Source organism: Dendrobates tinctorius, unplaced genomic scaffold (genome assembly GCF_039654945.1).
Source record: "Dendrobates tinctorius isolate UK_male_01 unplaced genomic scaffold, ASM3965494v1 ptg000165l, whole genome shotgun sequence".
NCBI lineage: Eukaryota > Metazoa > Chordata > Amphibia > Anura > Dendrobatidae > Dendrobates > Dendrobates tinctorius.
Window position 1 is genome coordinate 8,239,149 of NW_027361832.1, and position 20,452 is coordinate 8,259,600.

At 40.3% G+C, this 20,452-nt stretch overlaps 1 protein-coding gene across 8 annotated transcripts in view; it reads right to left on the bottom strand.

Annotated features, from left to right (window-relative positions):
• Positions 1 to 20,452, bottom strand: part of VPS13B (vacuolar protein sorting 13 homolog B) — a 1,297,298-nt gene that overhangs the window by 688,398 nt on the left and 588,448 nt on the right. For all 8 annotated transcript variants that reach the window (XM_073550458.1, XM_073550457.1, XM_073550459.1 and 5 more), the window contains exons 20-21: positions 20,076 to 20,185; positions 16,936 to 17,080 (exon numbers count right to left, since the gene is read on the bottom strand). In XM_073550458.1, the coding sequence (XP_073406559.1) occupies positions 16,936 to 17,080; positions 20,076 to 20,185 (255 nt within the window). The remainder of the gene's footprint in view (positions 1 to 16,935; positions 17,081 to 20,075; positions 20,186 to 20,452) is intronic.

Consider the following 20,452-nt stretch of genomic DNA (forward strand, 5'->3'; position numbering starts at 1 on the left):
ATACGGACGCGGGGATACCAAATATCTGTACTTTTATTGTTTAGATTTATTTTATTCAAATATTTCTTTAGCGAGAGAATAAATATGTATTTTTTTAAATATTTTAACAATTATTTTAAAAAAAATTTTTTACTTTATTCTAATTTTTACACTTAGTCCCACTATGGGACACTCATTTTTTGCATTCTGATCTCTTCTATAGCATGCAGATGAAGTAGCATCTGCATGCTACAGAAGCCATCAGCGCTGCGATCTGTGCACACTGACCTGAGTGACTTCCTGACATGCACTGCGCATGACTGGAAGTTTCTCAGCTCTGGCACCCGGATGTCGTCCTGATCACATCAGGTTAACATAGTAGCGATCGGGACCCTGCGTCACGCTGCGGGGTCTCCGATCCAAAGTCAAAGGGGCTGTCAGCCCTCTGCCTGATAACAGAATGCTGCTATCGTGTTCGATCGCAGTATTCCGGGGGTTAAAGTGCCGAGAGCATTCTATGACCCCTCCTGGCACTTAGTGCTGGGAGTCAGCTGTGAGAATCAGCTGACATCCGGCTGCACACCCTCCGTGTGCTCGGCCGATCGCTATGACTTACTATTCCGTCCATGGGAAGTAAAGCCCAGGTCACATGAACGGTATAGTACATTGGATGGCAGAGAGGGGTTAAAAATAACGGTTATACTCACCTAACGCCAATTCCATTGAAGCCCTCTTCTCCTGTAATAAAGCAAAAATAAACAAATAAATTCCTCACTTGTCCAACGGTCTGTCGCACGCCGTAATCCAAGTATGGGGATGAATAGTTTTCAACTAGGAAACTGTCAAGATGCGACCGTTCAGCCTGAAAACCACTGATGAATCAGCTGCTGCAAGCGCAGCATCAGAGACAAGAGGTGACATCATCGAGGTTACTGCAGGTCACTGAGGCTGCATTACCAGCCTGGCCAATGAACTGCGGTGACCTCAGTGACATCACCGATCGCACAGTGAGGAAAATTCTCTCACTGTATTCCCAATGACAGCACAACAAACACCTGGTGTTCGGAGAGCCGAGCCCGAACAGTAACACAGACTTGCTGGTGAAGTCTGTGTTTGGTGTCCGTGCCCGGATAGTAGGTGTTCGGTACAGATGCCGAGTTTTACTTTTAGGGTTCACCCGTCTCAAAGCATGACCTGTCACATGACAAGACTTGAGTCCACAAGTACTGCTAGCCAGAGTGTGCAGCCTAAATTAGCATTAAAGATATATTACACAGCACACAGACTCTGGAAATCTAAACTGGAGATAATAGCGTCACACTTCTGTGCTGTGTAATATATCTTCAGTGCTTATTTAGGCTGCACACTCCAGTTGGCAGGACTTGTTGACTCACTAGTGTGACTGATGACATCAAAGGTCCTTAAGCACTTCCATGTTGCAGCTCGCTTTTGATTGGTCAGCATCATACAGGAGGCAGAAGATAGATAACATCTACTTAAACTTAACTGAAGTTAACTCATTAGGTGCTGAATATTTGATTGCAAATAATTGTCAGCTTCTGTTGCAGAGTCTCATAGCTCTAGACTATAGAGGAGGACTAAATTATGTATCAAGTGGTAGTAACAATGGACCCTAAATAATATTTTAAAGACCAAGATTATCCATCCAAACCTGACTAATCATACTGAAATATACCTTAACTAACAGTCACAAGAGAATATTTTCTGTAGTTTGTCAATGTCATAATACTCTAGTTTTAAGAGAACATGAAGAAAAATATCTATGGGACACTGAGTAATATGTGCCACCACAATTGATTTGCTTCAGGTAAAAATTAATTGGCAACTACTGAAGTAATTTAGTACTGGAGAAACTGTAAAGAAAATAAACAAAAGTCAAACGATCACTGGCTAGGGACTTGTTACACCAACAAGACATTTGGTAAACGTACAAACATTTAAGATTCATTTCAATTCTCCTCCAAAAATTGGCATAATATAGATTAATTCGTTTTGAATATGGCGTAAATCCCTCAAGCACATAGCTTATAATCTTTCTTTTTTCCTATAAATATTACACTTGTGTTAAATTCTGATGAGCCAATATGCTGTTTGACTAATTTTGCCCCATTTATCGATGTACTTACTGAGTCGATCACATTGTGTCTACGTCAGTCTTTGTGCTGCACCTCTATGTACTAACTACTACACAATTTTCTACTGCATATCCACAACATAGGAGTCAACAGGGCAGACACGCACAGAATGCTGCCCATTGGCATAACTGTACAAGTGTAGCTGTGCGGAGATCGAGGCCTGGAAGAAAACGATTTAACTGGGCATGTGTGACCACTGAAGAACAGGGCACTGAGAGGACATGACCCAGATAATCCAAGTTGGTAAATATATCTGCTATTGAGGCACAGAAGCTAGAAGAAGCAAATATAAAACACATTACAGTTACAGAAACCAATATACCGGCACTCAAGAAACCTTGCAAAATATTATACTTTTTTTATGGTAATGTGAGACAACAACTGTAACAACACAGAAATAATCCTTATTACACATAAGTTATGGACACCTATGGTTTGATATCTTCACTGGTGTGGATTGGATGGGCCGACAGACATATGGTGAGAATGTCATGTCATCTTTAAAAATATACCGTACATGTGTGTGTATTATATACAGCTCTGGCAAAAATTAAGAGACCACTGCAAAATTTTCAGTTAGTCTGATTGTTCTCTTTACAGGTATATTTTTGAGTAAAACGTAAATTGTTCTTTTATTCTATAAACTACTGACATGTCTTTTTGTATTTTCAGAAAATGAGATATTCAAAACAACAAAAAAATGCAGAGAGCTTGCAGACCTCAAATAATGCTAAGTTAATAATCATTTAGAAACAACAATACTAATGTTTTAACTTGGGAAGAGTACAGAAATCAATATTTTGTGGAATAACCATAATTATTAATCACAGCTTTCATGCCTCTTGGCATGCTTTCCATCAGTCTTTCACACTGCTTTTGGGTGACCTTATGCCACTCCTGGTACAAAAGTGTAAGCAGTTCTTCTTTGATGGCTTGTGACTATCCATCTTCCTCTTGATTACATTCCAGAGGTTTTCAATGGGGTTCAGGTCTGGAGATTGGCCATGACAGGGATTTGATGTGGTACTCCTTCATCCACACATTGATTGACCTAGCTGTGTGGCATGGTGCATTGTCCTGCTGGAAAAAACAGTCCTCAAGAGTTGGGGAACATTGCCTGAGCAGAAAGAATCAACTGTTTTTCCAAGATAACATTGTATGCGGCTTGATTCATAAGTCCTTCGCAAAGATTAACCTGCTTAATTCCAGCCTTGCTGAAGCATCCACAGATCATCACCGATCTTACACCAAATTTCACAGTGGGTATATGACACTGTGGCTTGTACGCCTCTCCGTGAAAAAACTAGACGACCAGGTGTTGGGCAAAGCTCATAAACATACCCTACCATGGTCAGGGTGCATGAGGGGAAAACCAAGGGGGAATAGGGAAAATGTAAGAATGGCTTTATCCCTTACCCGTGCTAGTGTCCATATGGGTGTGCGCTCGGGTATGTTTATGAGGCCCAATACTGTGACACTATTTATGGACGGGAATAATGGGAATTGGTGCTCAAAGTTTGTCTCCCATTCTTTTGGGTTATAGCTTGCACAGTCAATATGGATATTTTTGGACAAATGTGTGGCATCTATTGGGCTTACACAGTTAACCCCATCCGTGGTTTGTGCTCAGGATGCGGCATATTTTTTTCAATATCGGTGCATTCTGACCCTGTCTTATAGCTCTGTAGTTGTTTGTGATCTTTTGTAACATTTGTGACTAAGTGTTCTTAAAGATTGGTATCATTAAAAGCAGTTTTATATTGATAACTTTTTGGATTCAATGATTATGGTTTATATGCTCCATTTTTGTGTGTGTTGTATGTTGTAACAGTTGTTGCATATCACATTCCAATAATAATTTTTTATTGCATTATCTTCAGCAAGGTTTCTTGAGCGCCAGTGTATTAATTTCTGCTTCGTTTACATTTTTCCTCCAGGGGGCATTCGAGAATATTGCAATACTCGTTACCTCTACCCGTTTGACTTTACAGTTTTTGACTAATCCCATATTTTTCACATTGCGGTTACAGTGAAATCTCTGAGAAAATCATCCAAAAATTGAGTGGAAAAGAGGTCTTTTAAGAGGAGGGTGATCTTGCCAAAGCACAGCATGCATACTATATAGTGGAACAGAAAATCTGGTGTAGATAAAGGGGTACACCTCCATGAGAGAATCTACATTAGATTTACTTATATCAACAATTGTTTCACCCTTCATAAACTTAATAGCAAACTCTCATAATATTAATTGCACAGCAGCATTATTAACATTGTCTCTAAAACAATTACGAAACAAAATGTTTTTATGGAGTTATGTGGTCACTGCATGGATGTTATTTGAACACTGTGGTGGTTATTTGGGTATCATTGGTACTTCATACACTATACAGTATATTTTTGCGGTTATAGTGTCGTACACTATTGTCACTAAGGTAACTTATTTTGCCAACATATGGCATCATACTGTTTATAAAGATGATTGCTGAGTAACACAAAGGAAGAAGCCGATACTACTGTTGTGGAAGTGTGCAAATGAGAGTAAGGATGATCCCTCTACTTTGACATCCCTACAGATACTCGTAGACAACTGTTAATTGTCCTCTTAGTCTTCTTTTTGGAAAGCTACACATTCCCAGATCCTTTAACCAATCCTCATAGGACATACTTTGCAGTCCGCTCACCATCCTGGTAGCTCTTCTCTGAACTTGCTCCAGTTTTTCCAGTTAATCTGTTCTATACCTTTAGTACTGGATCGAATAAAGTTTGTTAAGCTTTGCAAGCGAGACTAATCACTCTTATTTGTGCTGGTGCTGAAGTTTCCGCTATTTAGAATGCAAATTAAAACTACATCATTTGTAGGATGGGGTGCAGATTTGAGGTGCCAATATGAGGTGATGAACAGGATACCATCCAAGTTAACAATTCAAATGATAATTATAATCAAACTGCAACATTAAAATGGCCTTACTATCTATGTAATCAATATGATTTTCAGACTCGTCCATTTTAACTCAAACTGACCGGCCATAAAAAACCTGTATAATAATAGAGTAAAGGTTTTGGCAGCACTTGACTGTTCATGCGTGACTGCTTAACCCCAGTTAGCTTTACCTGCTGATTTTGTTCCTTCTAATGAGTGGTCAAACACTACGCAGCAGGCATGAATAAACGATGATCATACGGCTCGCTGAGTGCAAGTCATTGATGCGATAACTAGAAATATTTCACAAAAGCATGTCTCTATTCTCTACATAAAAACTCTGCAACTCATCGCTATGCACATCTATTATGGACAGCTGTATATAGAAAAAAAAAGTTTTACATAGCAAGTAAACTTTTAGACAAGTTACAACTCTAATAGTGATGAGGGAGTATACTCGTTGCTCGGGTTTTCACAAGCATGCTCGGGTGTTCTCTGAGTATTTTGGCGTGCTCTGAGATTTAGTTTTCGTCATCTCAGCTGCATGAATTTCGACTTGTAGACAGACTGAATACATGTGGGAATTCCCTTACAAACAAGCATTCCACACATGTATTCAAGTTGTCTAGCAGTCGCAAATCATGCAGCTGAGACTGTGAAGAACAATCATAGAGGAAGGTATGGTTACTATGTCATTACAACCTACAATGTAAGTGCAAAGTGCGCAAAGCTTTGTTTTAAGATACTTGCTGTAGACCGGTCTTTAAAACTAACCAGTCATCAGGATTTTTTAATTAAACTACAGGCATTGTCAGGTTGGCGCCATCATACCGATTAAAATCATACCTTGGTTGTTGAAATCCGTCTTGTTGTTGTTTACTGTATTGGCAGTTTTAAGTTAATCATATGCTCGTCCTTCAGGGCGGCCTGTGGGGGGCTTTATTTCGTCCTGTGTTCACATATTCATACTTATGGGCTTATGACAGGTCACTGATCCTTCAGTGATCTTACTCCTATTTTAAATCATGCATATCATAGTGTGGGCTTTGAAAAAAAAAAAACCTGTTACCTCCAACAAAATGGAGCATCGCTTGCTGATGCTACTGCGCAAGTGCCACCAGAGCCATTTTGCCACAGCAAAAAATTTGCTCCAACAAAATGGTGCAGCATGCGTAGTAGCATCTATCATCAAGCTATGCTCTTAATCTCGTTGAGAGCATAACTTGCTGATAGATGCCACAGCGCATGCATCAACAGAGCCATTTTGTTAGAAACAAAACAAAATAAACTGGCTCTAGCAAGATGGCGGTGCCTGCACAGTAGCATCTATCAGTAAGTAAGTGACAGATGCTGCTGTGCAGGTGCCGCTGGTGCCATTTTGGCGAAGGTAAAAAAATTTTTTCAAAGACAACACTATTATATGAAGTATTTAAAATAGGAGGTAGGTCACGGAAGGATCAGTGACCTGTGAGTTAAGCCCATAAGGATCAGTGTGTTAACAGAGCACCAAAAAAAGACCCTCCCACAGGCCGATAAAGATTAAACAACAACCACAAGATGGATTTCATCACCCAAGGTATCATTTTAATTAGTGTAATGGTGCCAACCTGACAATGCCTGTAATTTAGTTGGGAAAATCCTAATTACAGGGTCGCTTTAAGTGAATATATAGACATTGTTGAAAACCATTACAATACAACATTACCACCAAAGGCATATTAACAAAACTGTTTCAGAGACTTATTGGTGAATAGAGCTGTAAATGCTTCATTCTATTAAGATTACATGTTTTCCTAGCATAGAAAAGTCCAACTTGACTTATGTAATGATTACCCAATTTAACGAACCTCTGTAGAACCACCCTTATTAATTTTCAGCAGGGGGTAGTGATAGAAGCAGTGTCACCAGCGCTGCCACCTGATGACGATTTGTTTGAGGGTGGTGCTAGAAGCTGTGGGGCGTTGCTGGTGTCACTCACTGCTTCTGCTTTCACCCCATGCCACCATATTTCCCAGTTAAAAGCTACAGCGGCAATAGATAGAAGCAGAGTGCTGATGCTGCACTTGCATCTCCCACCCACAGCGTCTACCATGACTCCAGCACTGCCTCTGGTGACGTCCTGTTCCAGGAGGGGCGATGGAAGCTGTGGAGAGTGAGTGACAGCCTCCTGTGAGAATTTTCTCAAAAAAAAACATAACAGGATGTACAGTGAAAAAAGTTTTGCAAAAACTAATTTGTGAAGCTGGAGATTTTGTATGAATTACAGATTATTAACCTTTCATGTTATGGGTTAAAAAAATGTTCTATGAAACTCAAGTCTTGTCAACATATTGCAAATTATTCTTGTGTTCATTGAGATATTGATATAAATCGTACTTTTTCAAAGAGGGTGTACTAAGCACTGTAAGCTGGCCATAAGCATTAGATGTCTGTCGGGCGAGAGTTGTTCGGCTGTCAGATATCTCAGCTACCTTTCCCATACACAGGAGCAATCGTTCTACCATGCACTTATCTCTTGGAAAACCATGCAATCGAGAGTTAAACTTTTGGCCAAACCTGTCGATATTGGCAGGTTAAGTCAACATTAGTCCAATGTGTGTGGGGCCCTTAGACTACTGGTGTCGCTATAAAATTGGCAGGACTAGATGATGTATATCTCAGGATTTCTTAACACTAGCATATTTACTTTCTGTTTGAAATGAAAGTCGTAGCACTGCAATGGTTTTGTCGCCCAAAGGACCCAAACTGACAATGATGGTCTGGGCACCAGTAGTTTTCTGATTTTTTTTTGAGACTGTGAGCAGTGATGAGCTAGCATGCTCGTGTACTAATCGAATATTTTCAGCGTGCTTGGAAAAAATGCTCGCGGCGCCTGCATATCTCAGTTGTACGACAGCCGCAACACATGCAGGGATTGCATTCTATTTTAGCATGCTGAAAATATTCGATTACGACATGAGCATGTTTGGACATCACTTTATCTGAGTACGCACGCTCATCACTAATTATGAGCCTTCACTGGCAGAGAACAAAAAAAAAAAAAAAAACACAACTAAATTGTAATGGAGTACATCTAGGTTTGACTTTTTTCATGTTTTTTTGGGTATCTGTACGATTCCTTGTATACTTCAAAATATTGAGATAATGGCAGCTCAAACCCTTCTCCGCATGGTAGGAATAAGTACAAACGACAAACACCGGGGCACCTGCATCAATTTTGAAGCATAAGACACTTCACGACAACGCCAGCGGTGTTTTCCCTGAAGGGTTATTTCTGACATTACTTTGACACTCCTTTTTGATTTTCAATTAAAAAAAAATAATAATTTAAATCAACACAGTGACGACTTGGAAGACACCAGAAGAATGAACCAGTCACTTCTTTTAGCAGCTTTGTGGCTTTAAAAGCCTGAAGAGGTTAAAAGAAGCTGCAATACAAGGACAAATCATTTCAACAATGCAGTGTATACAATATGTTCATTCTTTTTGCAATCTTTTAGAGCTTTTTCATGCGGGTTCAAAGCAGAATCCGGCTGACAAGGACGTCATGTGCACATACGCCTAAATCAATGCAAAACACTGAATTAGTGTAGCCACCAGCACTTGCTCCAGCACAGACCAGCCTGAGATCTGATTATCTGAGCAGCCTCCATGCAGATGTTCAAATGGTGTGTTACAAACCGGTGTTTTAATGAGTAAGGGTCTTTGATGAAGCGCACAGACCCAGGTCCAGCACTGTAATTTCTTTCACAATATCTCATTCAAAGTGATTGCATTTATAGCTACAAACAGATCCCAGGAAGCACAAATTGGTGTGTGTTATTTTTGGTTACCATGTATTGCAGTAAATAAAGTACACCCAAATGGCGTGTAAAAAGCCATGCTGTAATTCCATCTAAGAGTTCCAGTGACATTATTAAACCGTTCAGCATTTTGTTGCTGTGGTTTATGATATCACCAGAAACCCCCCGTGGAATTTACAGCCTTATTGCTGGCAGTGGGGTGTACATTATGATCTATGCGATGCTGACAGTGAGAGAACACTATGCTGCATGAAAATTGTTGTAAAATTTCCCAGGGAGGCGGGGTGCAGATTCATTCCACAGCCGTTTGTTGTGGAGACTCACACCTCTGCAGAGAGCAGATTTTCCCTCACTACTGAAAATAACTGCTAAATCATGACACTTCAGTCCAAAAGAACAATCCAAAGAAAACAAGAGCATTTGTTAACCTTGGAGTAAAACAAGGGAGAAAAAGGAAGTATTACTACATTCAGAGCCACTTAGTGCATACACACCAGGGCAAAGAATTCAGAATCGTGAATCCTGGCCTCTTTAACAGTCAATCAAGTCTATTAATAAAGTTGCACAGGATTAGAAAAGGGCCATTCCTGCACACAGGTTAAAGGGGTTGTCCGGCCTGGAGGTACTAGTCTGCAGTCACTCTGACTACGGACATGTGAATCCACACAGCGCACGCTATCAGGATTCTCTGGGGTTGGCAGGTGCGTGACTGCAAGTATGCGATTTGCATACATTTGGTCATGTGCCGACTAGATGTGTGTGGGCCTCGCCCAATAGAACAGAATTGAGTAAGGCAGAATACGTCTAGTCGACATGTGGCTGGGAGCATGCAAATTGCATATTTGCAGTCACATGACAACCTGCTCCCGTGGCGGAGACTCCTGTGAGGCTTCAGAAGTCTACAGTCACAAAGTGACTGCAGACTTGAGCCTCAAGGAATGGACAACCTTTAATTGTATTGTTGATTTTCGGGCTGCTAAGGAGATGTCAGAATAGTTACAGCTTGAAGGTAAAGAAAAGGGAACTGCAGACTTTCAACCATCTATAGAAACTTAGATACTAATATATATATATATATATACATATATATATATATATCATGATCTCATAGCGAGTCATATATAAGCCCCCACAGTTCAAAAGTTACAGGAGTGAGGGTCCTGCTTGCAAGATTACAGTCTATAAGGAAATAGGGAGGACACAATGGGTAGAAAGTGCTTGTCATACAAGGTCCGGTCATCATTATAATGAATAGGGCATTACAAATAAGTTGCATAATCCGGTCATTTGTCTGGGTACAGTTGCCAAGTGCTACTGGGTGCAATGAGGAGGTGGACATAGATGAATAGGAGGGATCTAAGTAAAATTTAGAAAGAGGGAACAGGGAGAGTTAGAATGGTGAATTGATGTGATAGGCCTGTCTGAAGAGATGTGTTTTTAAAGCACGTTTAAAAACATGGGAGCTAGGTATTCGAAGGATCTCCAGGGTAGTGTATCCCAGAAAACTGGTGCAACACGAGAGAAGTCTTGGAGATGGAGGTGGGAGGTTCGGATTATGGAGGGTGTTAGTCTTAGATCAGATGTGGAGTGGAAGGCACAGGTAGGGTAATAGATAGAGATGAGGGAGGAGATAAAAAGTGGTGCAGAACTGTAGAGAGCTTTGTGAGTGAGCGATTTAAGATTGTATCCTGTAGAAAATACATTCAAACGTATATATGTTTAGGGCAGGTGCAGACGAGAGTATAAATTGGGAGAGCTATCAGTGGTTTAGATGGAGAGTACTCCTACCATGTTACTCTATGGGGCTGTGCATATGACAAATTTTTACCTTATACCAAGTGGTCTGAGGAAAAAAAAAATGCACTATTTACCTCTGAGAATTGAATGGCACTCACCCATTCAAGCTTATAGGTCTGTGAAAAAAAAAATGTCAGCACTCAGATGACATCAGAGCTCGGTTTTTTACCGACTGACAAAATAGAGAAAATGGAGAAACCTAGTTTTCTTTCTCCACCTCCAAGAAAATCAAATCCCACGCTGGTCAATCTCTGATCAGTCTGATTAGCATGTTCGGACAGCTTTTGTTGGATGGAAAGAAAACGGTCATGTGACACTACCCTTACTGTAAAACACCAGTATTTCAGAGCAAACATATTTAAAAGTTATCTGGGGACATGGGACTCAGGTGACTAGAAAGTCCCTGCACCAATCCTCCTGTCTGTCATTATACACACACATAAGGGGAGAACTACTATTCAAGGGGCGTGGGGAAGGTAGAGACTGCTCGGACTAGCCTCTTGGACTAGTCATTCAAGTGGCAAGTTCCCCGGTCGGCTTATGAAACGCCACAGCATTTTATGGTAACGCAAAACCGCATGAATTGATGGACTCAGCATCTGATTCATGCTGCCCCTGTTTTCTCAATGTCTCTCTGCACAGCTATGGCCTTTGTTGACATGCTAAATTGGTGACATCACTGCTACTGTCCAAGTGACCACTGCAGCCAATCAGTGGGTCAGTGACTTTTGCCGTTTATATTGTCAGAGCCACTGCCAACGTAGGGATTTGAATGGGGAAATGTGAGTATTGCCAAGTTTGTTTGTTTTATCAACAGCTGAATCCCTATGGATTAAAAATAAAAAATATCCCAAGCAACTGCTGTAACTTTAAATTCCTTGGAACATTAAAAAATTGATTGCAAAGGTGGTTATAGACAGGGCTGGGGAGTTGGAGCCCATTTTGGTGGAGTCAGTGTTGGAGTCGGAGTCATGGAAATTAAGGAGTTGGAGTCGGAGGTTTGGCTTACCGACTCCACAGCCCTGGTTATAGACTTACAAAATGTTTTTTATTTTTTCATCATTTTGGAGTCACATATACCCATTTTCCAAGACCATGTGTATATAAGAATGTTGAGTTGATCAAGCTACGAGTCTTGCACATCGGTGTGAATGGATTTCCTTTATTTACATAAGAATAGGTATTTCTTAAGCAACATTATGAAAATATAACTATATCCTTTTAGAGAGCATGGTGATTATAAAATATGTAATGGGATTAAGTGATTGTTCTAAACCACGCAAAGATAAAAATTACATATTAACTGTTTATACAGAGCTGAATATAAGTAAGCTCACTGGCACCATGCATCAGATGTCATTACGGATGAAATACGAGGTGTCACAGGCTAAAAGCTACATAAACACCACTGCATATGGTGCTAATTTTAGAGGCACAAAACTTCCCTTCCTTCCGGAATTTTGATGCAAAATAACAGTTCTACTAATCCGCTGGATTCATGAGCTATGATGAAATAATGTCAAGATTTACTAGATAAGTGGATGGACATATGAGACCCACTTGAGGCAGCCTGCTATTTCTCCTAAGATTATTATTCTTTTAATGATGGTATGTGGAAATAATATGTCAATCACGCAAAAGCAAATCCTGTATTATAATCACTCCACACTCTTTGAATGCAAGTTTAAGGATGAGTTTACTATACTAGTTGACTCAATAGGTCAAAATTCATATGATACAAAATGTCAAGATGTGGCTACAAAGGCGTGAGCATTAAAAATAAAGAGGGAATTTTCAATGAATCTGCTGGAATCAATTTCTAGCCGTGAATTATGTCATAGAGAGTGAGCAGGCTACTACTCCGAGTAAGAATTGCAACTATCACTTTTAACAAGATGCTTGTTGTTTCCACAAGAAAACAAATTCCAAAAGGTTATTTCAGATGTCAATTCTTAGGATCGTCTGGGTTCCTGCAATCAGACCCCAACAATCGGCAAGTTATCACCTATCCCCTGAGTATGTGATAACCTTAAATGTTGAGAATAACCCCTTAAAGATTTCATCCTATGACGTGATGTAATATTGATAGTGAATGTCATCACTCCATAATGAGTGGGAGTCTGATCTATAGAAAATCAATAGGTAGCAATAATGATTTGGCAGAAGAATTGCAGAACACCCCCCTTAAGTGAATGGGACCACCACAATTTCCTGCACAACTAAATGTCGGGTACTGACCCAAATATGATATAGTCCCTCTGCCTCACACTCCAAGGCAGGTTTCACATAGTCCTTCAGTGGATTGCCTTGGTGAGGAAGGTACGCGAAATGCATGTTTAGAGAGTGGAGCGTTGGGACAGCGATAGTTTATTATTCCTCACTCTCAAATTAATATATAACCAATATTTTAAGATTTTAGTTCTCACCCTTATGCATTTTTTATGCTATTTTTTATTCCTGTATTTGTGTACATGTTTTTATATATTGAATTGCCAATCTTATTTCAATATTCTCAGGCTACTTTCACACTTGCTTTGTTTTGGAGCGCGTTTTTCCTGCAAAAAAAAGCATGGAAAAAACGCATACAAATGCTGCGTTTTTTTCAAGCATTTTTATGAGCATGCATTAAAAAAAACGCAGCGTTTTTATGCGTTTGTATGCGTTTTTACCGCGTTTGCGCTTTTTTCCAACATTAGTTAGCCCCTCACACTAACCCAAACCATGACTTTACTAACCCTAACCCTTAACCAAACCATACCCTAACCCTTAACCAAACCATACCCTAACCCTGACCCTAACCCTTAACCAAACCATACTAACCCTTAACCAAACCCTGCTAACCCTAACCCAAACCCTAACCAACCCTAAACCCTAACCCTTAACCAAACCATACTAACCCTAACCCAAACCCTAACCCCCCTTAACTAACCCTAACTCTAACCCAAACCCCTAATTTCCATTGTCTAACCAATGGTGAACAAAAAAATGCATGCGCAAAAAAACGCATACATGAGCAGCCAATGCGCACATATGTGCACCCATAGACTTATAATGGGTGTCTTGCTGTAAAAAAAACGCATTGCGCGCATGTGTTTTTTTGAGGCAAGTCAGACGCCCAAAAAATGCAACAGGATGCATTTTGTGCGCCCGAGCGCACACCACAAAAAAACACATGCACGTAAAAACGCATACAAACGCATGTGTATGCGCACATAAGCGCATCCCATGCAAAATATAGGGAAAAAAGCGCATGCGTGTTTTAGCGCTAAAATACAGCGCAAAAAAAACACAAGTGTGAAACCAGCCTCATACCTTGTAATTATGTAATTAATCTTTTTTGCTATTTATTTGATGAGCGATAGTGGTCTTTTCTTATCAGTTTATCAGCTTTGGTAGTGGCCCTGTCACCTCTTAACATTTTTTTTGTACTGTTGGTACTTTGCTCTATATAAAGGGAACCTTTCAGCAGTTCTGGCCGATATAAGATGCGGCCACTGCCTTTCAGGGCTTATCTACAGCATTCTATACTTCTGTAGATAAGCCTCCGATCTGACCTGTCCGATGGGTGTCGCAGGTCCGGGTCCAGCGCCTCCCATCTTCTTATGATCACCGCCCTCCTGCTTGCTTCATGGCTCCCCGGCATCGCGCTCCTGCACAGGTATACTTATCTGCCCTGTTGACGGCAGAGGATAGTACTGCAGTGCTCAGGCGCTGTTCCTCTCTGACCTTTCCCCGCACCTGCACTCTGCAGTACTTTCCTCTGCCCTTAACAGGGCAGATAAGTACACCTGTGCAGGAGCGCGATGCCGGGGAGCCATGAAGCAAGCAGGAGGGCGGCGAACATAACATGGAAGGCGCCGGACCAGGACCTGCAACACTCATCGTCCCCCACAGGTGAGTATAATAAATAGTACTTTTCTTATCTTTCAGGTCGGACCGGGGGCTTATCTACAGCATTACAGAAGGCTGTAGCTAAGCCCTGAAAGGTGGTGGCCGTATCTTATATCGGCCAAACCTGGTGACAGATGCACTTTAATAGTTTAATTTAATGAACACTGACTCTGAGATTAACATGTACAATATGATCTCATGACTAGATCTCTTGTTATATACTACTTACAAATATTCATAGTCAAAGACACTTTCTGTTCTGCAACAAATATATCTAATCCCCAGTTCACCTTCAATCTGTGATGTGAAAATAACCACATTATGTAAGTGAACATTTATGGAAATTCAATCATTTGTGCAAATATCCCAGCGCTCTCCAGAGATGACAGATTGCAATTATGTAAATACTTCTGGGAAGATCTGACTCGTGTCCAATCATTAGTTCCTTTCTGTGATCAGCTGATGTTTACAGAATAATATTTTTAGTATAAAACAAATATTTGAGAGCGGCCTGGTCTAATAGAGTATTTATTTCTTCTCATCATGACTTCTAAACAGTGTTCCGTCAGGAAACACTCATCCTGCATTAATGTAGAAGGCTTCGGTCTAGTTGTAAACACCCAGGTCGTATTCTCACTTGGAGATAGAGCTCGGGCAGAAACCTGCACGAATACTGGAACTAAAAAAAAAAAAAAAAAAAGTCCTCGAGGCCGTGTAGTACTTAATACATGCACTTTTGTTTGTGATTGGTAGTTTAGTTTTAGAAAGTCTGTAAAACTATAGGATAGGTGATAACTTGTTGATTGGTGGGTATCTGACCACTGGGACCCTCACCGACCAGCAGAGCGGGGAACTTTTATTCCTTTTGGAATGGAGCGGTAGTGCGCATGCTTAACTTGTGCTTCAATCATTCCCTGTGGGGCCGAGGAGAGAGGCGCTTAGCTTTTTCTAGCAGAGCCAAATGGAATGAAAGGAGCGTCTTTAGAATTGGCTTGTACATTGCTATACTTTGGTTGGTAATACTGATGAGCGTGGGGGATTCGATCATATTTTTCAAGCACATCGAAGACAACCAGTTAGCACACGAGCATAGTCAGATAACACCTTATCCGAGCACGTTCGCTCATCACTAGTTGGGAACAGTTAGGGGTCCTGACTACAGATGAGTGAACACAAACTTAAGTTCGGTGTTGGTGCCAGTTAGTGTCCAGAGCTAAAAGCCAAACACAGATTTCTCCCGGAAGTCCGTTGCAAAGTTCAGAGTTCTGGGGAAAGTCCAAGATGGAGAGAGGGAGAATATTTTCCAGATCACAAGTTCAGGACTGCATTGTTTTCAATGGGCTTCGGGTTCTGGCTCAAGTTTGGATACAGTTCTGGAACCAAACCAGAACAAGAATTTCCACGGTCTGTTCATTGTTAGTCCTCACATGTTTTCCTTTAAAGCTAAACCGTCGTTTTATTTGTATTCATAAATCAAAAGTGCAAGTGAAAATAAGAAATTTTGTAATATCTTATTAGAGAAATCCACTTTTTTTCTCTTCCTGGACTGATATTTCATTCTCAGAATTCTTATTTTATGGGTAAAATATTCAGTGTATACAAACTTTCCTATTACTGAGATGGGAGATCACAGATGGTGCTCATACAGTTCTATGGAGGACTGATACTGTCATTTTAGAAAAACTTGCAGCAGAAGGTCTGTCTCTTGATCCTCCCGCCTCCATAGAATTTTAAAAGCACTAACTGTCATCTCAGTAATGGGAAAATCTGTCTTCACTGACTACATATTTTACCCATAAATCTAGCGTGAAAGCCCAATCCAGGAGGAGAAAGAGGCAGATGTATCTGATAAGATATATGTCAAAGATGTTTACTTTCAAACGTGCTATTGATTTAATAGAAATTAAAACGACGCTTATTCTTTATGTCGATCCTCAATGCATGGCCTGTTGCGATGCTCTGTGGATGGGATAGGGTAACACCGATCTACGTTAAGTTGAGGTTGTAGTGTAAATTATACATCAGGATGCCATTACAGTATGTCCTGAATTCACCGAAGATACATTGCTGCTCTCTGTGTGTGCACAGAGCAGATAAGTAACTATAGGACTCTGTCACCTTACTGAGCGGGAACGCAAATATGTGCCTCTTTACAATAAAATGAGGGAAACAGAAGTAATGTTGTAGTTTTAAAAAAAAAATGAACAAGAAGAAAAGCAGAACATGAGCTGTAGAAATAATAAGAGCGGATGGCTTTTAATTATAGAAACACTAAATCTCTAACACAGGGGCTATTTGTGAAAAGCCCAAAGGTGCCTGAGCGTGTTTGCACAGCTGACCCACTAAAAGCTCCCGATATGTATTTTCTCAGCTATAGAAGAGAGCATACCTGTTATGGTTTTTGTTTTGACAGGACTGCTGGCATACTCAGACGGCTGATTCGATGCCTGCTTTGCCAAGGGCGTGCTGCCAATTGACACCTCATCCTCCTTCTTCCTCGATAGTGGCATGGCAATAGGAGCGGATCCCAGCGGCTGAGGAAGAAAAAACAAAATTAAATAAACACTGCGATGCTGTACATTCAGCAGGTGAAAGGTAAAACTGGTATAATTAAGTATTTAGCAGGTTCACAGGATCTGTGCCAGAGCAGACCCAGAAACCCAAGCAGCCGTCACTGTCCATGCCTGTCACTCACTGGATGATACCTGACGGTTCCAAGGAGGAAAAGTTCACTTACTGCGGAATCCCAATAGGTGTACATATATACCAAATTTATAGGACTGGACTAGACTGAGCTCATAAACATTCTTTGTGGAAATCAGATATGTACTTTGCAGCAGAATGAAAAATCCCAATAATGGAGCATTATTTAAAGGGCTTGCCCACTTTCTGAAAACGTTTCCCGATATGTAAAACTCATTGAAAAAGTAAACCCAACCCCCAAAAAACTGCGCTTTACTTACACTCCTGGGGTCTAAGGCTATCTATTGTTTGGCTGCAGTGGTGAGCTCATGTCGACATCGCTGCAGCCAATCAATGAGCTCAGTGGCGATGACAACCCCTTCAAGCATACTTTTTGAAAATCAGAACACTTATTATTCAAAAAAATCACAAATAACTATTAGAAGGCCACTTCATTTAAGCTGTAAAAAAAAAGTTTACATCTGTGAGAAAAATTAAAAGTTTTGTCCCATCTAGACAACCACAGTCCATATACTCTGTTAGGGCACAGGGTAGAAAAAAAATAGTGTATTCTTTGCTTGAAATCAAACTTTATGGGCCAGAAAAAAAAAAAAAAAAAAATATAAATGTCTCCCACTTTGGCAGACCAGCCCGGGCTTTTAAACAGCCATTGAGGCCTCTTTCAGACATTAGATTTTCTCATGTGTGAAAAAAATGTAGCGATTCATCAGACTTTGATCAGCGTGTGTTCAGAGTGTCATCAGTTTTTCTCAAATGTGGAGAAAAAAAAAAAGTTTCTCGGAATTCTCTTTTGTGACAGTCCGTAATGTCATCAAACTGCTGTCTGGTTTTTTTTTCACGGACCCGTAGACTTGTATTGCCGATTTTGGTCCAACCCTTGAATCAAAAACAGGGCATGACTGTGATTACCCAGGGAGCACTAGGTCTGTGAAAAATCACACATGAATGGCTTCAAAGACTATTACAGGTACGAGTGCTATCTGTGAAAATACGTATGCAATAAACAGACGTCTGAAGGAAGCCTTAGGCTTTTGTGTCATGTGGTGTAAAATAAAATATGAGTATAAAGCGCTGGAGGCTGAAAATCAGGAGACAGACCAAACGATGTACTTGCGTATTGCGTCCCTTTTGTGACAGTCATACCGGTGATGCCACCTCATCCATGTGAGGCTCAGTTTATATGAATTACTTTAATAGTGGTTGATACATTTTTTATTTTATGACTATATAGATATTTAGGGCCCAAATAACTAAACAGTTTATAGCATGCAAATATTGCAAAAGGTTAGCCCAAATAATTGGCGCCTTTTAGCACTTTTATACCACCTTTGATAACTTTCTAGCTGGAAGGAGTGTGGGGTAACGTGGCCCTACAAATTGATTATAATTTGAACTTCAAAAGTGTTGTAAATTATAGACGAAATCCATTTCCAATCCATGACTGCCATTTTTGCCTCATGGCCAGGAGGTCATTACATACGCCACCCCCATGACTGAAACCGAAATGCTGTGGGAGGGAATTAAGTTCATTTTCTCCCCGCAGTGTTCGGCTAAGTGCAAGCACCGGGCAGAATAATAATGCCATTACACTATAGATTAACCCCATATCTGCAGGTCAATAGCATTTTTTTTCTGGTGACATGTTCCTTTTAAAGGCATATAAAAGGATGTCAAGTTCAAGTCAATAGAACCATGGTCTGTTTCTGCATTGTGGCCTATACAAGATCTGTGTTTCATTGATGTCTGAATGAGGCTGCAAAGAAGAACCACCACCAGAACAAAAGTGAGCTTTTTTATTTCCGTTGGTCCCCTTTGGCAAGGCTCTTTAGAGGGTCGATATTGACTTTTAGGATTGCTACTTCCTATAGGTGCCGCTAGAGTTCTAGTCATCTTCCCCTCTGAAGATACAATTTGTATATTTCCCAAAGAAGCATTGCAGCTTAAAAGTCTCCTCACCCTGGCATGTCAGGCTTGACATGTCACTCCCCGCAAGGAGAAACATTATCCCTTGGATTCCGGTCAGATGCCTCACAAACAGCCAAACCAGATCTCACATTTTGCAATGACAAGGAGCAGTAACCCAAAACACAGTGCCTGCAAATTGAGATTCTGGTTTTGGCTTTTATTCTAAGTCATGCGGAAAAGTTTGTTAAAAGGTCGATATTGACTTTAGTTCTAGTCCTCTTCCTCTCTGAAGAGACAATTCCCCTAACTTTAAAAAAAAAAACAGCCATACGGTTTTATAGATATGGATCCTTTTGACTTCGTGCCAATTTTTATGGTCTTTACCAAGGGGGCGATGTTCACAGGACAATAATGCACGGCAGCTTAAACAATGAGAAAAAGATCCATCTTACCATCATAGGATTCACAGGTAGTTCGGACGCAATCAATGGCAGGAAAAGGTAGAAAATTCAGCTTCAAGATCTTCATTAATAAAAGGAAATATTTTTTTTTTTTTAAATTTGTTAAGATAGATTTTCTACCTAGAGAAGCATAAAGACAAGCTCCTGGAGAATCCTGTGAGTCACGCCCTATTGGTAACGACAATAGAAATTTGCATTAGATAAAAAGGCCCATATCTATGGAACTGTATGGTGGGTTTAGTGAATCCTGCTTTGAGCAGGGGGTTGGACTAGATGGCCTAGGAGGTCCCTTCCAACTCTACGATTCTATGATTCTATGTTTAAAAAGAAACAAACTCGGGAGTGATGAAATAAAATAGGAGCAAAAACTGAAGTAGTGACAGGTCCTCTTTAAGGAAAGTGTATAGCCTAATTCAGAATCATAAAACAGCTAAAATAGTCTAATATCTCGTGCTGTTACCTGTTGTGGCTGTCGGTCGCCTTTTCTCTGGGGTTGATATAGAAGCCATGTATACAACACCGGATCAACATTCAGAGCTATTCCCTGTATATTCGCCAGCAGCACGGCTCCTACAAAAAAAAAAAAAGGCAGAATTTTCATAAAAATTTCATAACATTTATTACGTCATCACGAGTTAAAGGAATATAAACAGTTTAGAAGAATTGTTCTATATAAAGAAACATTGGAAAATACCCATTTGTGAGAATTACTGCAAGTTTCTGAAGGAATTTTTGCCCAAACAAAAGTTATAGGGCAGTTTTACAAAGATAATTGTGAGACAATCAGGGCTGCAATTTGCACCAAAAATGGTATACAGGTCTTGTGCCAGATTTATT